General features: G+C 37.6%; 1 protein-coding gene across 1 annotated transcript; it reads left to right on the forward strand.

The window, feature by feature from the left end:
• The first annotated feature begins 1,451 nt into the window (after positions 1-1,451).
• Positions 1,452-22,472, forward strand: cntnap1 (contactin associated protein 1). The gene is made up of 24 exons (XM_082174467.1): positions 1,452-1,834; positions 8,346-8,447; positions 9,338-9,531; positions 9,789-9,942; positions 10,416-10,619; positions 10,731-10,915; positions 11,233-11,385; positions 11,511-11,772; positions 11,944-12,093; positions 12,398-12,569; positions 13,086-13,192; positions 13,303-13,422; positions 13,518-13,721; positions 14,775-14,931; positions 15,631-15,758; positions 16,015-16,188; positions 16,307-16,525; positions 16,620-16,859; positions 18,615-18,857; positions 19,082-19,209; positions 19,296-19,389; positions 19,844-20,074; positions 20,574-20,618; positions 21,778-22,472. Exons 1-24 carry the CDS (start codon positions 1,771-1,773, stop codon positions 21,975-21,977), a joined length of 3,930 nt encoding a protein of 1,309 aa, XP_082030593.1. The 5' UTR covers positions 1,452-1,770; the 3' UTR covers positions 21,978-22,472.
• Positions 22,473-22,702: the final 230 nt, after the last annotated feature.

Below are 22,702 nucleotides of genomic sequence, written 5' to 3' on the forward strand. Positions count from 1 at the left end.
TACTTTTAAAATTTAAGGACATTAAAAATCAAGCACTTTTGTACTTTTACTCAAGTAAAATTGTAGCTAATACTAATAGGAGTAGCTAATACTTTTTATGGCTATTTTTTTTAAAGTATCTGTACTTTTACTAAAGTACTTTTTTGTGTACTTCGTCCACCACTCTGCAGCAGCAGTATAGCAATAATCAACAGCAGCAGCGTAGCTCATCTATTCTGCCAAGTTCAACATTGCAATATATTCATTAACATACTAAAACTATTTTGAGAGTTGTTATGATTGAAATGCTCTTCACCTTTCTTACAGAGGACCAGATAACTATAACTATTATAGTCACGATTTTGGCTTGAATTGTGTGTGTGCATGAGGATAGTGATCTTTCTTAAATAAAAAGACATCTTAAGACATTTCGTCCCGGTGCATATAGTCATATGAATGAGTATTGATGTGTGCAAGATGATTGTAAGACCAGGGAGGAACTTCAATCTGATTTGAAACACTGCAAATCCCTCTCTGACCCTGTAGCCCCTTCTCCCACCCTGCTCTGCGGCTGCCCTACAAACCCACTTCTTAATCCCAAAGCCTTTTTATATCACAGAATCATGGACAGACCGCCTCTTCCAACATAAATCCGGCTTTTCCACCCACCTTGTACAAACGACCCCCACAAACAAATCTGATTGTATCCAGTTGGATTGATTGTAGTAATGAACTGGTGCTCTCCGGGCAAACCAGGGAAGGGAGGCACTAGAAATGCAGACTTGTGAATTTTAAAGGGCATAATGTTAGATTTATGCATTGGTATTAGGATAACTGGGCTGAACTATTATATTTCTCACATGACACAAATAAAAAATATATATAGTTGAAACATTGCACATACTTCACAGTGAGTGATATCTGGATAGTGAACGAATGAATCGGATAGATCAGTTCTCTAGTTAACAACTCACTTTCAGAATAAAGAATATCATACTTTTACTACTGAACTGATTGAATCGAGAACCGACTCTTTCAGACATGTTCAACTTACTATGATCATCAACTTAACATCTCACCAATTCATTAAAACATCTTGTCACAATAACCTGATAACCAATGCGTAGGTCGATTTGAGCATTTGGAGTTATTTTTAATTAAAAAAAAATATATATATATATATATTTAAGCTTTAAACGACATATCAAGTCTGCAACAAACTGAACTGGGATACATGACAAACATCTACATATGTGCCTACTCTACACCAGGGACAACGTGAGCGCGTCATTATAGGCCTACGTAAACGAATCGTATTAACCGGTTCTTTAACGTAATGTTCGAAAGAACCGATTCGCGGAAATGATTCGCACTTCCCATCATTATGACGAGTCCAAAACTTTTTTTTCCTGTTCTCATCTTGCGCCCCCTCCCTGACTGAGAACCCTTACACTAAAGTCGAGGCTGTCCACGGTCTACCCAAACCATAGGACTCCACTCTCCCACTATATCAAATAAAATAGAGTTTATGTATTATTTCAACCAGATTGTCACAACTTTCCAAATTTCAAGGAATTTGGTTTAATGAAAGTATGCGCGCTCCCGCCAAAACGCAGCATCAGCACCACTATGTCGCGCGCGCGCGCCTCTAGCGAGCGAGTCTATCACCATCCCGGCCGAGAGAGTTAAAGTTGGCCGAAAGGACGGCTAAACGATGCTGTACTGTCCGGTGACGAGGAGAGGATAACATTTGATTTACTAATCTAAAAGCGACTCCGTCTCCCGGAGAGGATGGCTATCAAAATTCTTGCCCCAAGCCTTTTACTCTTTCTCGCCTTTCAACATTGCTCGTCACGTAAGTGAAACTGCAGATGCAAGATGCAATGAAAATACAATGTATACTTATTTTCCATATAGGTGACTGTTATTCTTCATCAGAACAAGGGCATCAGCAAAGCTATGACATAATGATTTTAATCTCAAAATTGCGATATTTATAAGCTTGCATTGTTTTAAAACAGCGCGAATTTGTTAAATGTTTTTGTTATTCTATATTTAGAGTATTCAGTCTAGAAGGTTTGGGCTGAAAGTAAAGCGCTAATATAGTCTTGATTCTGCACTCGCCACTGTGCCTGTGTGTCTACGGGCTCTTTCTGCATTGCAGTGCTTCCGCGCGCTCACTTGGGCAAGTTTCTGCATGGAAAGGTGCGTCTTGCGCAGGGGACACGCGGGAAGGACACACTCTCCTGCTGTTAAACAGAGACTGCTGAAAGCATCTATTTGCAGATTTAGCCGTGTCTTTAGTGTCTTAAGGGTGAAAAGTTGAGATTGTCGGTGTATTTGAAATGGCGTGGTGAAAAAATCCTATTCCGTGAAGTTGCTTGTGGGAGCAGCCCTATGCGGAGACGGAGGGCGGGCGCATTAACTCACCGAACTCCCAAATTCATATGACGTAGAACACTGCATGCGAATCCTGACGTAAGGTTACCTTTAAGACTGTATTGCAATCTGCAAAACATCAAAATGATACAAAATATATCCTAACGAAATCGATATTCTTATTACTAATAAATATCTACAAAACACTGCTCATTCAAGTAGGCTAAATAAGGTGCTAGAAGAAAGCTTAATCTACTTGTGTGCCATGATTTTAAAATTATTTTGTTCTGACAAGTGCACATGAGTCATTCTATAATTCAAGGTTCTGTACAAGGTCCACTCATGATGATAACAATTTTTCTAAAATGTTTCTTCAGAAAAATATTGTTTTATCTATTAAGGCAAAGCATATAATAATCTCTCACAAATATTATGTGCACACTATTTTTGAAATTGCACCGTTTTGCAGTGCAAAACAGTTTTGAGTGGGTCTCAAGTTCAAAATAATGAATAAATAATGAATACAGTCAATATCTATATTAAATTTCGAAAATGTAAATACTGAATACAGAACAACATATTTAGGTCCTGTCTGGATATATCTATTTATATTAATAAGTTTGAGTTCTATTACAAAATAGTATTAATTAGTGATTGTTTGTCAATACAGTGTAATGTTGAAACCATAATAGCACATTGTATCTTGAAACAATGAGGTTTTGTGGAATCCCAAAAGAGGGTTTTTTCTAGGCTCCCACTTCACTACAAATTCTTTGACAAAAATGAGAGGTGAAGATGTATTGTGTAAAGAAGATAATCCAGTTCTCAGCTCTGAGAAGAGAAATGAGACAGCATGAACACAGCACTCTCGCTTTAAGAATTAATATTTAGCATAAATCTTTGGGAAGGAGCGGAAACCTGCATCCAAACTGAAAATGGGTGCTCTGATGATACAGAAAAACTGTTTGAAAATGTCATTTTAGTGAGATTTACGATGCCCTGTCTGTCTGTTAAAAATTAGATCCTGTTGAGGAAGGTGTGAAAGATTAAGAGATGATGCTTGTGTGAATGCTTGTCTATGACGTGCTGTGGCGTCTTGGATTGGCTCTGTATTTATTAAAGTCCCTTTTGAGCTTATCTTTTGTTTCATTCAAAGACAGCCACCTACTGTGCCTGCAGTCCTGTTCTAAATAATTTATACCAACGTGACCCTCTATTCTGCATTCATCCATGCTAAAAATGCTAACCACAGCCTCTCCCCCTAGATGATAGTTAAAATCCTAACCAGCCCAAAGAGATTGATCCGACTAGCAGTCTTAGTCTAGACCCAAGTGCGCCGCTGCTTTCTCCTATGAAAGATAGCTCACATGATATGCACTCGATTCTCCTTGAGCAGAAGTGCTGTGTCAGCCTGCAGAGACTGGGGGAGTGCCTGTAATTCAACACATGTGTGAGAGAGAGAGAGAGAGAGAGAGAGAGAGAGAGAGAGAGAGAGAGAGAGAGAGAGAGAGAGAGAGTGTTCAAGGTGCTCCTTCGTATGTGTCACTGTTCTCCCTTATCTGTGAGTGGAAAGCAGCCAAGGACATTGAAGGCATTGGACAAAAAGAGAGCGAAAAAAGTCAAAGGGGAATGAAATTCAATAGTTTAAAATTGCAACTATTGGGTATTTAGCAAAAATTGGAAATGCTACCTGAATGTCATCTTACTTATTGGCTATATAAATATCATCAACTGCAACAAATGGCATATGTTTGTGTGTGAGCTCCATATTCTCCTATGTCCTATAGTTTTTTTTTTTCTCTCAGAATTGTATGATTTAAACTCGCAATTGTGAGAAAAAAAAAAAGTCAGAATTGTGAGATAAAATGTCACAATTATTTTGTACATTTTTTTTACTCTGTGGCGGAAACAGGCTTCCATAGAATTTCTTGTGTCCTTCACAGAGAAGACAATCCCAGAATGCAAAAAATGCAGAAAAAAAACAACAACAAGATAATAAACAAAGCAAGATAGGGATGTTATATTTTATTAAATACTGGAAATGATCAATTAAAAATAGTTTAGTGTTCACACAATATGTATGCTGGTTTTATGCTTATTAAAGGATTGTGCTGTTAGCTTAGCTACATGCTAACATCTAACACTATTGAAACCAACTGTGAGATGAGTCTCCTGTGCTATTTCACAGTTGAGAATTCAGAATCTGTCACTTATAACAGTTATGCCTATGTGGGCTGTGGAAAGCAAGGAAGCTCACTGGTAGGTTTTGGAACAGAACTTTTGAATTTAGATGGACATGTTTTGCACGGGCATATTTGTAAGTCTCTGCATTCATCTTCATGAGGCTTTCATTGCTTATTCCCAGTTTCCCCTGCAGCTCTTCTGCACTGAGTGCTTTAATAACTGTAATGCTTCTCCTGCAGGGCAGGAACTCCTCTCTGCTCTGCACAGCTGCTAAGAGAACAGAACAGCACAGGGTGAAAATCATTTATCTCAGAGCTGGTGAAGAGAGACAGACAATCTCTGCAGCTTATATTTTACAAAGATAGATGAGGCTGGGTCACATTCAATCGATTAATTTATCTGCCTAATGTGAATCAGAATATTGCACTGCAGCTGTTGCTAACGGGATAATATGGATTTCTAATCTTAGACGAGGGTCATCAACCCTTTTCAGGAAAAGGACCACTTTTGGACTTTAATGCATAGAAAGACTGAGCGAGGACCCTGTGTTGCATGAATCTTCAAGCTTACGCTTATAGTACCATATTCATGTATTTACTTATTATGATGCTTAATTAGCAAATCCGTTCAAATACTCATTAATAATGTATTATTAATTAATAAAATGCATTAATAATGGATTCCTAAAGATGTAGGTATCTGTACACACACACACACACACACACACACACACACACACACACACACCAACCTCTGCTTTGACCAGCCAAGGTCAATTTCGGTCGGCATGTCTTTTACTGACACTGAGTGATATCTCAGTGAACAGACGTGCAGTTTCTCCCATGGAATCACCTGTAATAAAGGAATACTCATAGGACATTTCCACCGGTGAATGTGATTTCACTAAGTTGAACATGTTCCTGGATAAACCTCCTTGTTGATCCTGCAACAACATTCCAATTAACCAATCAGATTTGAGGGATAGGCTTACAGTTAATGTCAATTTTAGGCTTAAATCAAGGATTAGGGGCTTCTACATTAGTGTTATTCATCCATCATTTCCCTCTGATTTTAGGGATAATTTACGGGTTGATTTAGGTTTATGGGTAGGCATTGGGTTAGTGGACAGGAATGTTGTTCCAGCATCAACAGAAGATGTTGATCCTGTCTAACTTGGCAAAATCACGACGACCTGTTTCCACCAAAAATACATTTCTTTCAGAAGACTTTCATAATGGAGTTCATGGCTTGATAAATCCAGCTATATAAGATGACTGAGCAGAGAACTGTGAATAAGATGGGAATTGAAATCACTTGAGAATGAACTTGATGACTCATGCAATATTCTGTTCCATTCCTTGCTTTTCTCTCTCTCTCTCTCTCTCTCTCTCTCTCTCTCTCTCTCTCTCTCTCTCTCTCTCTCTCTCTCTCTCTCTCTCTCTCTCTCTCCTTCAAACGGTTTCTTTTCCCCCTCTGTTCCCTCACTGGCAGTTGCAGTGGTCAGAATACTAATGACCTCTGCTGTGTCTGACCCCTGCAGTCTCTTTGAGGCAGCTACAGGACATGTTAATACTTCATTGAGAAATACAATTGAGAACTGTTCTGTTGTTTTTAAAGAAAGCAAATTATAAATACAAAAAATGTAACTTACCCAATCAGTAACCTTACCCACAAAAGAAAACTCTTTACGTTATAAGATTATAAGGCTTTATTTAGTTTATTTACAGTACGAACCATCCTTTTGAGGACACCCCCAATGTTTTTTTTTTTAAGATCAAACTTCTGGGAACATTTTAGGCAGTTTGTTGTTGTCATTGTTGCAACGTAATTGTGATTATTTATATTTATTTATATTTATTTTTGTCAGCTGCTTGCTTATGAAGCAAGGCATCATTTTAAGATATAAAGTAAAAATTCAGTGATTTATATCACAGTTACAAGATGTTTTCTCAAACACATATAGGACCTATGAGGCATAGGACCACAATCCTTGCTTGCAAACACTTTTTATAAGTCACTTTCCAGATCCTTGACACCTTCTGTTACAACTCCATTCTATCAATTTTGTCCCTCACAATCTTCAAAAAAAGACCCGAAGGCACTTCAGAATCATCTTCAAAAAGGCACATTCAGTATTTCTGAAATGAACCGGCTGTGTGAAAGTGTGTCGGCTGTAGTTAGAGAGGTGATGTGAATGGGTTGTGAGATGTGATGCCATTTGGGCAGATGGCTTTATTAGAGCTCTGTGAGAGGGTGAGATTGAGGTGGGTTTATCTGACTCTGCCATTTAGATTAGGCTGAAATGTTGCCAGGTCTAATTGAAGCAGGGATTTGTGTAACAGAGGTACTGATGAAATGCCATGGCAAGACTTGCTAAATGGGCCTGATTTATATTGTGTCCCAGATCCACTACGACATACATTTTGTAAAGTATATAATATACAACTGTAAGGCTCGTTTCACACATGATCCGTTCATATGCTCATTGTGCAAATAAGACTTTAACAACATCAACCCACAAAATGTGCCTGAAGAGCCTGGTTTTGTTTGGTAATGTTTGATAAATGAGAACTAAAGATCTGAACATACTGTAATTTGCTCTGACGGATGTAAATGTTGTGTTGTTTGCTTTGCCATGGTAGATTAGATGCATGTTTTAGTGCAGTGTCAAATGTTATTGTTGTTTATTCGGCCTAGTAATAATCTCAGCTAGAACAGCCACAGTAGTCCTTTATGTTGACCAATGGATGTTCCATTAAATAATATTTACACTTTGGAAAAATGGATATTTGAAATCACAGGTACTTAGAACACATGATGGGTTTAATTGCATTTGTGGTGGTTCAATGAACTGGATAAACTAGAAACTACGAACCGTCCTTCGGATGAGACGTTAAACCGAGGTCCTGACTCTCTGTGGTCATTAAAAATCCCAGGATGTCCTTCGGAAAAAGAGTAGGGATGTAACCCCGGCATCCTGGCCAAATTTGCCCCTTGGCCTCTGTCCATCATGGCCTCCTAATCATCCCCATATATATATACTGATTGGCTTCATCACTGTCTCCTCTCCACCAGTAAGCTGGTGTGTGGTGGGCGTTCTGGCGCAATATGGCTGCCGTCGCATCATCCTGGTGGATGCTGCACATTGGTGGTGGTTGAGGAGATTCCCCCTTCTATCTAAAGCGCTTTGAGTATACCTAGAAAAGCACTATATAAATGTAACGAATTATTATTATTATTATACTGGTCGTGTATATCATATACCAGTTAAAGGTACACTATGTAACTTTTTTTTCCCAAAAGCTATACAATGAAAGAGTTCATCATGAATCCGTCTTCCAAACCATGTTTTTGTCTTATCCTGAATCACGACATTATACGCCTGTTATAAGTGTTTATATTGTGGCTATGTTAGACAGCCGCTGAGAAATAGCCCAGTCATATACATAAACAAGGAGAAGTATAGCTCTGGCTACAATGCTCTTCCGCAAGACGCATATACAGTCGTTTTGTTTATTAACCGCTAAAGCCCAAAAGTTACATAGTATACCTTTAAAGCACAATTTATCATTTTAATAGCTGCAATTTTGGTTGGAAATATTACACATAATAACAGTAACTATAATGTATGTACATAACTTTTCCCATGAATTGACAGTTTCATTGTGTTATCCTATTTTCAATAAACTGCTAAATAAATCTTGTCAAATGTAAATAAAAATAAAAATAAAAAAGTAATCTTGCTTTTATGAAAATGTCATTGAATATTCTCTATAATTCTCTTTTTCTTTCTCTCTGTTCAGGGCCATGCTTAGATCCGCTGATTTCTCCGCTCTACGCATCCTCTTTCCATGCTTCTTCCAGATATAACTTTTTTTACTCTGCACACTTTGCCAAACTGTATGGTAAGTGACTTGGCCACAAGAGCTATGGGTTGCACTTTGCATTTTGAATAGGTCTCTGGCTGAGAATACTGATGAGAAACAATATTGACCTCCTATTCCCATTTTTGATTTAGCCGATACATTTGCCCTTTTGAAGCAAAAAAAAGTCTTGATTTTGTGAATAAAAGTGGATGTGACAACTGAGCCACGGATACAAAATTTCAATAAAAATATGATAAATAAAATGTAAAAGTCACAAGATTACTTTGTTCCATTGAAATGCTGCACTTTTGTTAATTTTTTTTATGGTTCAGTATAGTGCATATTGTCCTCTAGTATTAAATTAGGCTATCAAAATGTTTTATTATATTGTATATCCATTAGAAGAGTCTGGAACATAACTGTGGTGGAGAAGCAATCACATTGAACCAAATATTTATTTTATTTTATTTTATTTTATTTTATTTTATTTTATTTTATTTTATTTTATTTTATTTTATTTTATTTTATTTTATTTTATTTTATTTTATTTTATTTTATTTTATTTTATTTTATTTTATTTTATTTTATTTTATTTTATTTTATTTTATTTTATTTTATTTAGTTTTATACTTTTTCAGGTTATTTTACCTTGGTGGAGAAAACACCCAAAAATTTTATTTAAATAAATAAATAAATCACACAAGCCATGTTCTTTAAAAAAATATCACAAATCTTTCAGAAGTCTCTCTTAATTTTCCATTTTTAATAATGTATAGATTATTTGGATTTTTATGACAATATCTGTCATTTTACATATGGCCAAAATAAGTAGGACTGCTGGCTAGCCCATGACAAGAAATCTGAAGCACTAAATGTCTACATGCATGTATTTTCTCAGCTGATTTTCAAATGTGTGTGTGCTGATGTAGGGAGCAGTGGCTGGTCTCCGTCCCCTCGGGACAGGCAGCCATGGATGCAGATTGACCTGGGGAGGAAGTATCGTATCATGGCCATTGCTACTCAGGGTACCTTCAACTCTTATGACTGGATCACCAAATACATGCTGCTGTACGGGGATCGATTCGACGCATGGACTCCATATGTCATGACAGGAGGCAATATGGTAAAAATGATCTGTTTTATTAGTGTTTGGAAAGCCCACTAAAAAGTATAATTTGTGTTGATCAAGTCCTGATGTTTTGGACCTTATTTGACCTTGAACATGACTCATTCAATCAGAATTTGAGTTCAACCTTTTATAAATACATTGTTGATGTATGATTGGTTGTAGGTGAAAGTAGTTGTTGATTTGTTAAATGGTGTGGAACATTCATAGAGCCTTTAATATCAGATTTAATATCAGATTTTTGTGTCTGTCAGACGTTGCCTGGCAACTGGAATTACTACCAGGTGAAGAGGAACGTCTTTCATTATGCGATCACTGCCAAACATCTGCGCATCTATCCCATGGGCTGGAATACTGAGAACGGAGGCAAAATCGGCCTTCGAGTAGAGCTCTACGGCTGTCCTTACGGTAAACGGCGCATGTCTGGACTGAGGCACTGCCAACTGTTTGTGTTTTATCAGCAGCCAAGAACTAGCATATCATGATACGGAAAATCTCCTCAGTGCCTTGTAATGTTAACCGGTCCTTTGAGTTGCACTGCAGAAAATCTGTTTTTAATCAGTATTTTGATCTTGTTTTCCAGTAAATATATCTCATAAGTTATTTTCAGAGAAATAATAAAAAAAGAGGTTTATGGTTACAACAAGGAACATTTTTACCTCTAAATGAAGTGAAAATTAAGTAATTAGACTTAATTTATATATTTTCTTCTCAAGTGCTTTGTATGGTAAAACGTATGTGTAGGCCAAGGTCATTGATTTCGTGGCTAGAAAGAAAACAGATAGACAAAGTGGCATGTCTATGTTGTGTTTGGTTTAGCATAAATAAAATCTTGTAATATAGTTTTTAACAATCCTCTCCATACTCTTGACCTTTAACAGATTCATATGTGATGCAGTTTGATGCGGATGACATGGTGGCATACTCCTTCCCACGGGGCAGGATGAGGACACTTCAGGACCACTACGCTTTGAATTTTAAGACGTTGGAGAAGGATGGTATTCTCCTGCACAGTGAGGGTCTACAGGGAGACTCTGTCACTCTGGAACTAAAGACTGGACGCCTCTACTTTCATATCAGCCTGGGTAATCTATCTATCTATCTATCTATCTATCTATCTGTCTGTCTGTCTGTCTGTCTGTCTGTCTAACCTTCTATCTATAATCATGAGGACATGTTTGCATTATCTATTTAAGGGAGCAGCACAGTCCATAACACCAATGGGATGACCACAATGATGCTGGGAAACCTACTGGACACCCAGCACTGGCACTACGTCACCATCAAGCGTTACGGGCGAGAGGTTAACTTCACCTTGGATGGCCAGACTGAGACTGCTGTCCTCAACGGAGAGTTCAAGTACCTTGATCTGGACAAACAGGTGACATGTTAGGTCAAACGCATGAACTATAAACGCACACTGTATCACACTTCAGTGATAAATTACATATGACTCACATTTGTTCTGAACAAATGAAGAACACAAAAATAATTGGTGCCTCTCTTAAAAGTGAAGAGTGTAATTTCTGTGCCATTAGGATCACCAAATGGAGTAAAATAATTACCGTTTTCAAGCAGGTATCACAAACACTACTCCTGTCTGCCATTGGTCAGTCAATAAGATAGTCCCGCCCCAAACTCATGCCATTGGTGAATGTTCCCTGCAATCATGGATAATAATTATCCATTTCTCTTTAGATTTATGTTGGCGGTGTGATTGAGAAAGACACACCCCACCTGCCTGGTAAGGTGAACTTCCGTGGCTGCATGGAGAACGTCTTTATCAATGGAATCAATGTCATCTACATGACACAATACCAGGAGCCTGAAATTCGACTAGCTCCTAAAAAGGTATGTAGAGTTTTGCAAGAGTGTAGTGTGGGATGAATTAATATGACACTTATAATCACTTATGAAATCACATTTGGGTGTCCATTGTATTGCAAAATATTTGAGATATTATTTGTATATTTCAGAAAAAGATGCATTATACCTGCCGTGACCTCCTCTGGAAGCCCATGACCTTTGCAGGACCCAACAACTACCTGCAGCTGCCCGGGTTTTTCCGGAAGAACCGTCTGGCGGTAAAGTTTAAGTTCCGCTCATGGGACTACACAGGGTTACTGATGTTCACCAGGTTTGCAGATGATTTGGGCTCTCTGGAGCTTGGCCTCAGTGAAGGACAGGTCAACGTCACTCTCATGCAGCCTGGAAACAAGAGATTACGCTTTGCTGCAGGTATGGTATGATTAAGGATTGTGTCCGTAACATAAGTTATGACATTTTGAACTCTATTTCTGTAAGAGAGGACTGAATGGAACACCTATAGACCAAGAGTTTAGCAGGACCAAAACTGGTCCAGTCTAAGATTATATACAGTAAATATTTGACTTTTTTTGTGTGTTTAAGGGTACCGTCTCAATGACGGCTTCTGGCACACAGTAGACCTGACCGCCAAAGACAACTTACTAACTATCACTATAGATGAAGATGAAAGCTCACCACTGAAGATCACCAACCCCTTCACGGTTCGTACAGGAGATCGCTACTTCTTCGGGGGTAAGTAACAGATCACAGAATATGAGGAGAAGTAGTCTGTTATGTTTAAGTGCCTCATGGCTAAAACCGAGTGCCACTCTTCTCTAAAACTGCCACAAACATATATGTAAATCAGTGTTAATGTAAACAAGAATGCTTTACAATACAATGCATGTTGTTTATCTATTATTCATAAATGTATGGCACATCTAATGCCATAAATGCTGACTTAATGTTCATAAACTATGCTAAATGAGATATATTTAGTGCCTTATAGTTGTATAGCAGATAATTAGAGGAATATTTCATATCTGCTGTGTTGCAGGTTGTCCTAAGACCAATAACACGGCTCGCTGTGTGACCAAGCTGTCTCGCTTCCACGGCTGCATGCAGCAGATCTTTATAGATGATGAGCCGGTGGATATAGATGTCATGCTGCAGAGGAAATGGGGCAGATACGCCGAAATCCTGCTGGGCACCTGCGGTATCACTGATAGGTGTGTGTGTGCAACTCATTGAGTTTGTGTGTGTGGGTTTTTGCCAACACTGAAGGACTAAATGTCCTCACAATGATAGTATCCAAGCAAACTGTCTTCATCAGGAAAACTGATTAATAAACTGAAAATGATTAAAAGTCTTGAAAATGAAAATGTGAAAGGAGATAAAACATATGAACTCAGCTCTATAAAAAGAATAAAAGTCAACGGAAAGTTACCATGATATATAAACTAACATGTGTGTGAGATACAAGTGTAGTGTTCATTTATTACCTTAAAGTCTAATGTCATAGTCTGTAATCAGGACGAACAAAAAATTAAAAAAATGCACTGCAGATTTTTGTCTTGTTTTCCAGTAAAAATATTATTATCAATAATATAGCATAAATATATAATCATATAAAGCTCATGAAGGAGAAACAAAGCCTCACAAAGGAGAAAAACAAGACATGCCCAAGAATGTAATATCTTGAGACGTGCATTATTAAAGTGTCAGCCTTCTCTTATTTTTTTCAGGTGCTCTCCAAACCCATGTGAACATGAAGGCAGGTGTATACAGTCCTGGAATGACTTCTTGTGTGTGTGTAACAACACTGGCTACAAGGGGGAGGTTTGTCATAACTGTAAGTGTCTTTCACTGAGGAGATTCCTCTATATTGACTTTTTGTTGGTGAAATATGAGAATCACTCTATTTTAAGTCTCTCTCTCTGTGTCTCTCTCCCTCCATCCCAGCCGTCTACAGGGAGTCATGCGAGGCCTACAGACTGAATGGGAAGTACTGGTCAGGCAACTACACAATAGATCCAGATCTGAGCGGACCACTGAAACCTTTCACGGTCTACTGCAATATGTGTATGTATGATGTGGAAGAGACTGACATGTTGAAATCAATTTCGAAGGGTTTTACATGATTTTGGTGAGTTAAGATTGATCACTTCACATTTTAGTGCAAAAATCATGGACCGTCATCGAGCACAACCGCATGAAAAGCACCAAGGTGAGCGGCTCCACTGTGGATCAACCGTATATTGGGGACGTCCAGTATGTAAACGCATCCTGGGATGAAGTCACTGCCCTAGCAAACACCTCCTTATACTGCGAACAGTGGATTGAGTTATCATGCTACAAGTCACGCCTCCTCAATACTCCGCGTAAGTTAGGTTTCACAATGATGTGTGGAACTTAGTACGTTGAATATTCTTGGAATATTCAAATGCATGAATGAAGTTAAAGGGATAGTTCACCCAAAAATAAAAATGTTGTCATCATTTATGTCAATCACTTCATGTTGTTCCAAACATGAATGACTGTATGACTTTAACTCAAAATGTTAATTTTTAAAGACATGAGGCAATCCGCAATGACCAAATTCATGAACAAATCCTACTTTGAGTTGGATCTTTTCAATGAATCGGTTGATTCAGTTCACAAAACTGGTCTGAATGATTTGTTCTCAAATCAAACTGATCCAGTTCTTGATTTCAGCTCTCTAATCAAAGATAGTCACAGCAGTTAACGGCTCATTATAGGTACAGTATATGGTAGAGTATTTCAGTTAGTAATGACTTATGCTTTGAGAAGACAGGGAATAAAATCCTTTTATTATTCCATTATTACGTTTTTTTTGTTTGTTTGTTTTTGGTGCTTAATGTCCCCAATTCTCATTCACTTTCATTATATAAAAAATTTGGAAAGGTGTTCTTCAAAAATTCACAGAAGAAAGAAGGTCACACAAGTTTGGGATTTTCATTTTTGAGTGAACAATCCCTTCAAATAATTGAACCTATTTGAATGTTCTTTTACTGTGTGGTATATATCTGCAGCCATCACTGTGTATCTGAATTGTATAGCATAGGAAAAAAATCGTGTGTCGATTCGATCGAACCTCAGCAGTGAGTTTTTAAATGGCTGTTGAAGCATTGATCTCAGCGCACTAGAAGAGTCTGACTCAGCTGAACTCCCCAGAGCTTGATTATAATTAGTGTCAATTTTGCTTCTCAGCCTTTTTCTCTGCTGAGTAACACTTATAGGAATCTTCTCAGTCACCATTTACCACTGAGTATTTTTGAAAAGCTATAGTAAGGCCCAGTCATTATGGCCCCCTGCTCTGTTGACCCCAATGAGACTGGCTTGTCTACATTACCAGTAGTTTGCCACTGCACCCCATTGAGTCTTTCTTTGATTTTACTTATTATTGTTAACAGATGGAAGGCCTTACACTTACTGGATTGGTCGGCATAATGAGAGTCATGAATACTGGGGAGGAGCTTTTCCTGAAAGTGGAAAATGTGGATGTGCTGTCAATCAAACCTGCACCGACTCCAAGTACTGGTGCAACTGTGATGCCGACTACCGCCAATGGTGAGTCTGAGATGAGAAAGAATGAATACATTTTTTTATAATTATGTCATCTAAATACACCTTTTAAACTCTGTCTGTTTATCTGAATGTCTTGTTTATTTGTCTATCTGAATGATAGTGTTTGATGTTAATAAAGACAGAAAAATATATAAATACATACAAAGCAAATGGCAGACACTTAAATATGAACTCGGGACAAAAACTGGGTATATATACACTGCTGTTCAAAAGTTTGGGGTCAGATTTGTTTAAAAGAAATACATTTTATTCAGTGAGTTTTGTAATTTATATAATAAATTATTCAGTGAGAATGCATTGATCAAGATAGAAAAGCCATTTATAATGTTAAAAATGTTTACTATATAAAAAATGCTGTTCTTTTCAACATTGATAACAGTAAGACATTTTTATTTCTGAGCACCAAATCAATATATTAGAATGATTTCTGAAGGATCATGTGACACTGAAGACTAGAGTAATGATGCTGAAAATTCAGCTTTGACATTTTATAATATACAGTATATTAACAGAAAACAGTCATTTTAATCTTTTGGTGAGCATTAAAAAAATCTTACCGAGCTCAAACTTTTGAACGGTAGTACAGTATATATGCAGTATAACTACAAGCTAAATATTCATTGATTTATTTTAAAGGCTAGTTTCACTCTTATTTCACACTTCACTCTTCACATTTACTAGGCACTCAGATAAAGGCTACATGTCGTTCCGTGATCATCTGCCTGTCAGGAGGATTGTTATAGGGGACACTAACCGCACCGGTTCAGAAGCTCGCTACAGTGTTGGCGCGCTGTACTGCCATGGAGACAGTGAGTAATGAACATTACAAAGATACAATGGAGGAAAAGTTTTTCTTATATGATAAGAAGATCCTTCCTGACATGTATGTAAAGGGAAATATACAGTCTTTTGGTTTATTATAACAAAATAAACACAAAGCAGTGCGGCCTATGACCCTGAAAGGGTTTATTTTGATGGCTGACTGTACAATTTCCTCCATAATACATTATTTACTTTTACCATATAATGTTATTGTTATTTGTTAATGAGAAATCCTTCTCTTAGGGAGTATCTGGAACACCATAGCTTTCACCAAGCCCACCTATCTGACGTTCCCCACCTTCAAGCCCGGCACCAGTGCCGACATTACATTCCACTTCAGGACCTACCGCACTAACGGAGTGTTTGTAGAGAGCTCAGATGACCACCTCCGTAATTTCTTACGAATTGAACTCAATTGTGAGTGTTGTTTCCATGGCGGTGACATTGTGAATACCATTGTAAATCTTACAAATATATGCCATATATATAATGATTCTGATTCCTCCTTCATCAGTTTCTCCTTAAATTTTCACAGCTACAACTGAGGTGGTATTTATTTTCATGGTGGGTGATGGAATTAGAAACGTCACCCTCCGCTCACCTAAACCTCTCAATGATAATGAATGGCACTATGTAGAAGCTGAAATCAATGTAAAAATGGCTCGGCTCAAAGTTGATTTCCTTCCTCCGGCCTTACACAAGTTCCCAGGCCAGACCTACATCACAATGAAGTTTACACAACCCCTGCTCGTAGGTAAGAATCATAGAGCTGGAGTTTCAAGCAGAGATAATATGAAAACATTGCTTCAAGCAGTTGATACAAAAACATACCATGCATCTGAATTCAGGTGCGGCCAATCACACCTTAAGGCCTTTCCTGGGCTGTCTGCGTGGGCTGAGGATGAACGGGGTGCCTGTGGATTTGGAGGGGAAGGTTGACGAGAGAGCTGGGATACGTAGGAACTGCACTGGAGCATGTCTGAATGCCTCTATACCGTGTCGAAACGGTGGCCAGTGCATTGATGGATACGCTTCATACGTCTGTGACTGCAATAACACAGCCTTCGATGGCTATTACTGTCATTTAGGTGAGTTAACACACATTTGCATATGCATATGCTCTCTCACACTCAAGCTGACTCGAATTGACATGGTGCAATACAAACTACAGCTGTTTCCTAATAAACATATGCAAATTTAAAGTGATATCTTTTCATCTTTAGCTGGGGAAAGACTAATTATTACAAACGCATTTTAATTTTGAGACTTAGGAGATTTAAAAGATTAAAACAGATTCTAGTTAAGGATAATAAATGGGAGTAACAAATAAACTGATGCCTCTGAGAACCTGTTAAAGTGAGAGTCACTGCCTGAGAAGAGAGTGACAGACTTTGGCTTTAGTTTCCACTTTCAAGCCTCTAAATCCAGAGCTGATTTAGGCTAAAAGGGATTTGTCTGATCTGTGAATTAAACAGCTCTTTTTTGATGATCTGTGTGAGAATATTTAAAACTTTGGCATAGAGCTCAATTGTGTTTTACAACAAACCTATATCTATACACCTAATATACTCACCAGCAGGATTCATAATCATTCATAGAAAAATAAAGTCATGTTTATTTGGCAAATGAATGAATGAATGAATGAATGAATGAATGAATGAATGAATGAATGAATGAATGAATGAAGGAAACCGGTTGAGTAAATGATTCAATGACTTTTTGCTGAAGAACGATTGAGTCTGAATTGATTGAATGAATCGTTTAAATGACTCACTCATAAAACATAAAAAATTGTAACCTGCAGAAAGAAGCACTGTAAAATCCCCACAGCTAAAGCCGGGTGCACACTGTGCAATTTATAATAGTCCTTTACAATCGTTGCCTGTCAGACTGTACGAACATGATCATCACTGTAAGCCATGTCACACTGTAAGATCTCAGTTGTCATAATGTCACTCAGACACTCAGTCAAGATGCGTTAAAAACGGACGCACGCAAGAAAACTTGTCCAGAGTTTTACATCATCCATCAGTGACACGTTCGGTGACAGTGAGCTGCATTACACGCGGGATTGAAATGGTGGCTACAAAGAAATCTCTAACATTAATTTTGGTCATGGCTTGTCTTGAAAAACGAAGACAATTTGACGGTCGTCGTAGGAGAAGTCACACTGCAGGACTGTGAGTCAAATCGTCGGTGGTAAAAAATTGATTGCAACGGTCATTAATTGGCTGTCGGTGAACATGCCAAACTAATGATCAAAGATTTCCGATTTTAGCCAAGGATCAGCGGAATCTGTTAGGATTTGCAAATATTGTCTCAGACGGCCAAATCGTGGCCAAAATCGCACAGTGTGCACCCCGCTTAATGCAAAGACTAATAGTCTGACAAGTAAAACAGTAAAAAGTCCCAGGGCTGTTGAACTAGAATGGGCTTGACCAATCAGATTCGAGGACTGGATTTTTTAGATTTAAGAAATATAGATATAAATGTGCAATTGCATACATTATTTAGTTTTACTCTTGTGTTATTTTTTTCTTAAAAAAGTAACTGAAACACCAAAAATATTATATTAATTGCTATTTGAATTGTTTGACTGCCCTAATGTTACAATTTAAAGACCAAATCCCACAGAGGTCAGAATAATATCCTTATTAATATTATAAACTGTTACAGTTCTACGTATGATGGATTGCCAATGATGAGACTATTCAAGTCTTATGATGTTTTATAAAGATTTGTCCATCATGTCTATTAGATTTTTTTTTTTTACGTTAAATCAGCATGTGTGAGGGGTACCCATAAACAAGAATATGATCTCTGCTTGTGTCACATCCTTTTAGATATCGGGGCGTTCTTTGATGTTGGAGCGTGGCTGCGGTATGACATCCGCAAAGAGCCCATTTCTTTTGACGCATGGTGGGCGAACTTCTGGATAGAGCCTCATTGGCACAACTTCACCCTCGGCTACAACACGACAACTGATGACATAGAGTTCAGCTTCAGCACTTTACAGGCTCCAGCTGTGCTCCTCTATATCAGCTCCTTCGGCAATGATTACATCGCCGTCCTGCTCAAGAAAGATGGTAAACACACAGACACACACACACACACACACACACAGACACACACACACACACACACACACACACACACACACACACACACACACACACACACACACACACACACACACACACACACACACACACACACACACACACACACACACACACACACACACACACACACAATCACACCAGAGCATACAAAACATTAGCTTTAGCACTGATGTCACTTCCTTTTGCAGGTACTCTGTCACTGAGATATCGGCTTGGTATAATAAGCTACAAATTTAAGTTGACTGACAGAAACATGGCCGATGGCTTTCCTCATTTTGTCAACATCACCCGACACAACTACACAGTATGGACACAGGTAGGAAACTAGATCTGACATGTTTTTCACTGTTATTAGCATACCCAAAGCACACTGTTTGTATATGGATTTGTACCTGGATCTAGGTGGACTACATGGATCCGTGGATTGAGAAGTTAATACCAGGAGAGATTCCCAGATTTGACTCACCAAAGTCTATATTCTTGGGTAGAGTCATGGGTAAGCATTTTTATCTTGAAGGTATTATGTAACTTTTGGCCCTGTAGCTGTTAGAAAACAAAACTGCCATTTAGCTGCTCCATGTCAACCTTTCTAACAACTAACCTATACCACACCATTCACGCGTCAAAGCCAGAGCAACTTTTCTCTATTTACTGTTTACAACTGTAGTGTCAAAGCACTATATAAATAAAGGTGACTTGACTTTACGGATATGATGAGATGTATACAGTATATATATATCAGATATAAAATATAAACACTTATAATAAGCTTACCATAGTGAATTAGGGTAAGACAAATACACATTTTGGAAGAAGGATTGATCTTGTATTGTCAATTTTGAAGAAAATAAAAGTTACATGGTGTACCTTTAACTTGTTGCATGTGAATGAGAAGTTTTACATTTACTAGATGAACAGTGCATTGTTTTGTTTTCTGCTCTTCTTCGTAGAGGTGGGAGGTGTAGACTACGAAATTCAGAGGCACAACAGTCCAGGTTTTATGGGCTGTATATCAGGGGTCCGCTATAATATCTTTGCCCCACTGAAGGCCTACTTCCGACCCAATGTAACCAATCCACCGGTAACGACTCAAGGCTATGTGGTGGAGTCTAACTGTGGGGCGTTTCCCCCCGTCTTAGGATATGTTCCTTGGGAGGATGACCCCTGGTTCACTGGCCTGTGTAAGACTACATATTCTGACATTCACATGAATGCCTAACATACACTATACTATTCATGTTTGTGGTCAGTAAGATTTTTTTTGGGGGGATTCAGCTAGGATGCATTAATCTGATCAAAAGGAACAATAAAGCCATTTCTATTTTTAGAAAAAAAATATTTCAAAGAAGTGCTGTTCCTTTAAACGTTTGAGTCATCAAAGAATCCTGTTAGAAATGTATTATGGTTTTCAAAACATCACAGGAATACATTACATTTTAAAATATATTCAAATAGAAAACAGTTCTATTGATAAAATTCTATTCATATTTCATAATATTACTGTATTTTGATCAAATAAATGTTGCCTTGGTGAGCATAAGAGATTTATTTAAAAAACTTTTGAATGGTAGTGTAAGCAAATAAAAGTAGGGCGAAATTTGTTGCATTTCTTCTCTTACGGTGATTGAACTGTGATTGAATGTTGTTTTTAACCCTAATGTATTTCTCTTTTATTTTTAGTCTTTTATTACATTCATGATGATGTCACCCCACCTTGGATGACATGTAAGTTTACAGTCACACTTTGTTTTAAATAATATTTAGCACTATTTCCCGAACACCTCTTATACCTGATGCTTCCTGTCACATTTCCACCATCCTCTCAATAAAAGTGACAAAAAAAAAACTATTTTTGTTAAATGTAAGTACAATTCTATATTCTGTTCTCCTTGTTTTGTTTTGTTTTTGTCTTTTACTCCATTTCATCCAGAATTGCAATTTTTGCTGATCTTCTCTGTTTGGGAAGCTAAAATCCTCTTAATTTGCAGAACACAGGATTAGCGAACATTCATGGGAATATAAGCTTCTGCATTAAGCCGAGCTACTGCAAATGACAGAAACTTGGTATCATCAGTGATAAAACGATAATATACTGTATATGGAATAAATGAAGGTGTAATAAGCTTCAGATCTTTACAAATGACCATATTCTGGACAATATGCTACTGTTACTTTAGTATGTGTTACATTAATTTTTTGCTGTAAATGTTACAGAACCTCTTTTATAATACTAACAAGATCATTTTGAGATTAAAGACCCATCAGAACAATGCAACAAGACCATTTTTCAAATTGAACACTTCAATTTTCATAAAAAGTTGTATCAGTATCCTTGCTCTTTTTTTTGCAGTCACCCTTTGTTGCCTAACTCAAATCCTCTTCTTCTCTAACTGTCTGATTGTCATCTCTTTTCCAGGATAAACAAGACTTGTTTCTCACACACACACACACACACACACACACACACTTAATCCTCTTTGCCAGCGGGTGCAGGTCTCACAGAAAAATAGAAATAGAAGAAAAAATAGAAGAATCTTCATGCAGCTCTTTTCCATTATAACAACCATGTCACTGTGACTAGAACAATAAAAAAAAAAAAAGTAATATATGAATTGAGTTGCATTAAAATTCTCCATTATGTTTCACAGAAAAGCATATATATAGTATTTTAATTTGTGGGTGCTTCCTTTAAAGCTTGTGAGTACATGGGGGCTGACAGTCAGCAGTCTCTCCTGTGAATTCTGCAACATGATACAAATTATGTTTAATCCATCATTTGCAGACAGCTCAGCTAGGGCACCATAAGAGTATTAATCTTAATGCTAACGACTGCTCTCTCTCTGTGTGTGTGTGTGTGTGTGTGTGTGTGTGTGTTTCTCCTCAGTAATCGTGACCGTGTCTCTGATGTTGCTCTTCCTGATCCTGTACGGCCTCTACATTTACCTGTACAGGTATAAAGGCAGTTACCACACGAATGAACCGAAGCAGCTCGAGTCGCCCAGCTCTGCTCGGCCTCTCACTGATACTCTGCGCAAGGATAGAAAGAACATGCCGGAAATACAGGAGGAAAGTCCCAATGAATAACACACAACTACAGACTGAGGGATGTCTGGAAGAAAAAAGAGAAGTACTGGTGATTATGAGGGAGGTAAAATGGCGGAGACTGACGAATGAGTTGCAAATGTGATTTTTTTTTTTTTTTTTTATGTATCTTTCGCCTTTATGGTAATGTTACTGTATATTTTTTTTTCTGTCCCATTATTTTTACAGTGTAATCTGATATTTGGTGCTTTTGGCAGGGTTCAAAATAAGCAGGCTAGAGTCAATTTACCATCTGATCAATGAGCATTGGCAGTGCAGGCCGACTGAAGTGCCTCAGCAACTTTACAGGAAACTTTCAAAGACTGATCCAGGGTTCCCACGGTTACAGAGACTTGGAAATATCAGGGAATTTTAGAATTGTGATTTCCAGGCCTATAAAAAAACGTATTGGAAATGAATACAATCATGTAAATTTGTGTTGAAAATTAATATTCTTTATAATTATGCCCATCTCAGCAGTATTTCATTGGTTATAAATTCGCTTTTTTGCATGCAATCTCGATAATATTATTTTTACAAAATGCATATTTTTAAAAATCAAGAATGACTGGAAAAGTCATGAAAAAAAAAAAAACTGAAAAAAAAAACCCTTTCTGTATACCCAATGTAAATCTGTATAGTTATGCCAATTTCACACAGTTATTGGTTAGAAAATTCACTTTCTGTGAGTGCGATATCAAAAAAAGGTTATGGAAATTTCTGTAGTC

Source organism: Leuciscus leuciscus, assembly GCF_965113295.1.
Source record: "Leuciscus leuciscus genome assembly, chromosome: 1".
In the NCBI taxonomy this organism is placed as follows: domain Eukaryota; kingdom Metazoa; phylum Chordata; class Actinopteri; order Cypriniformes; family Leuciscidae; genus Leuciscus; species Leuciscus leuciscus.

Bases quoted from the DNA above. Each gene is read 5' to 3' on its own strand.
- cntnap1 (XM_082174467.1), top strand. From the start codon at position 1,771: ATGGCTATCAAAATTCTTGCCCCAAGCCTTTTACTCTTTCTCGCCTTT. The intron at 1,835-8,345 runs GTAAGTGAAACT...CTCTCTGTTCAG, and splicing joins CTTTCAACATTGCTCGTCAC to GGCCATGCTTAGATCCGCTG. The intron at 11,386-11,510 runs GTATGTAGAGTT...TGTATATTTCAG, and splicing joins TTCGACTAGCTCCTAAAAAG to AAAAAGATGCATTATACCTG.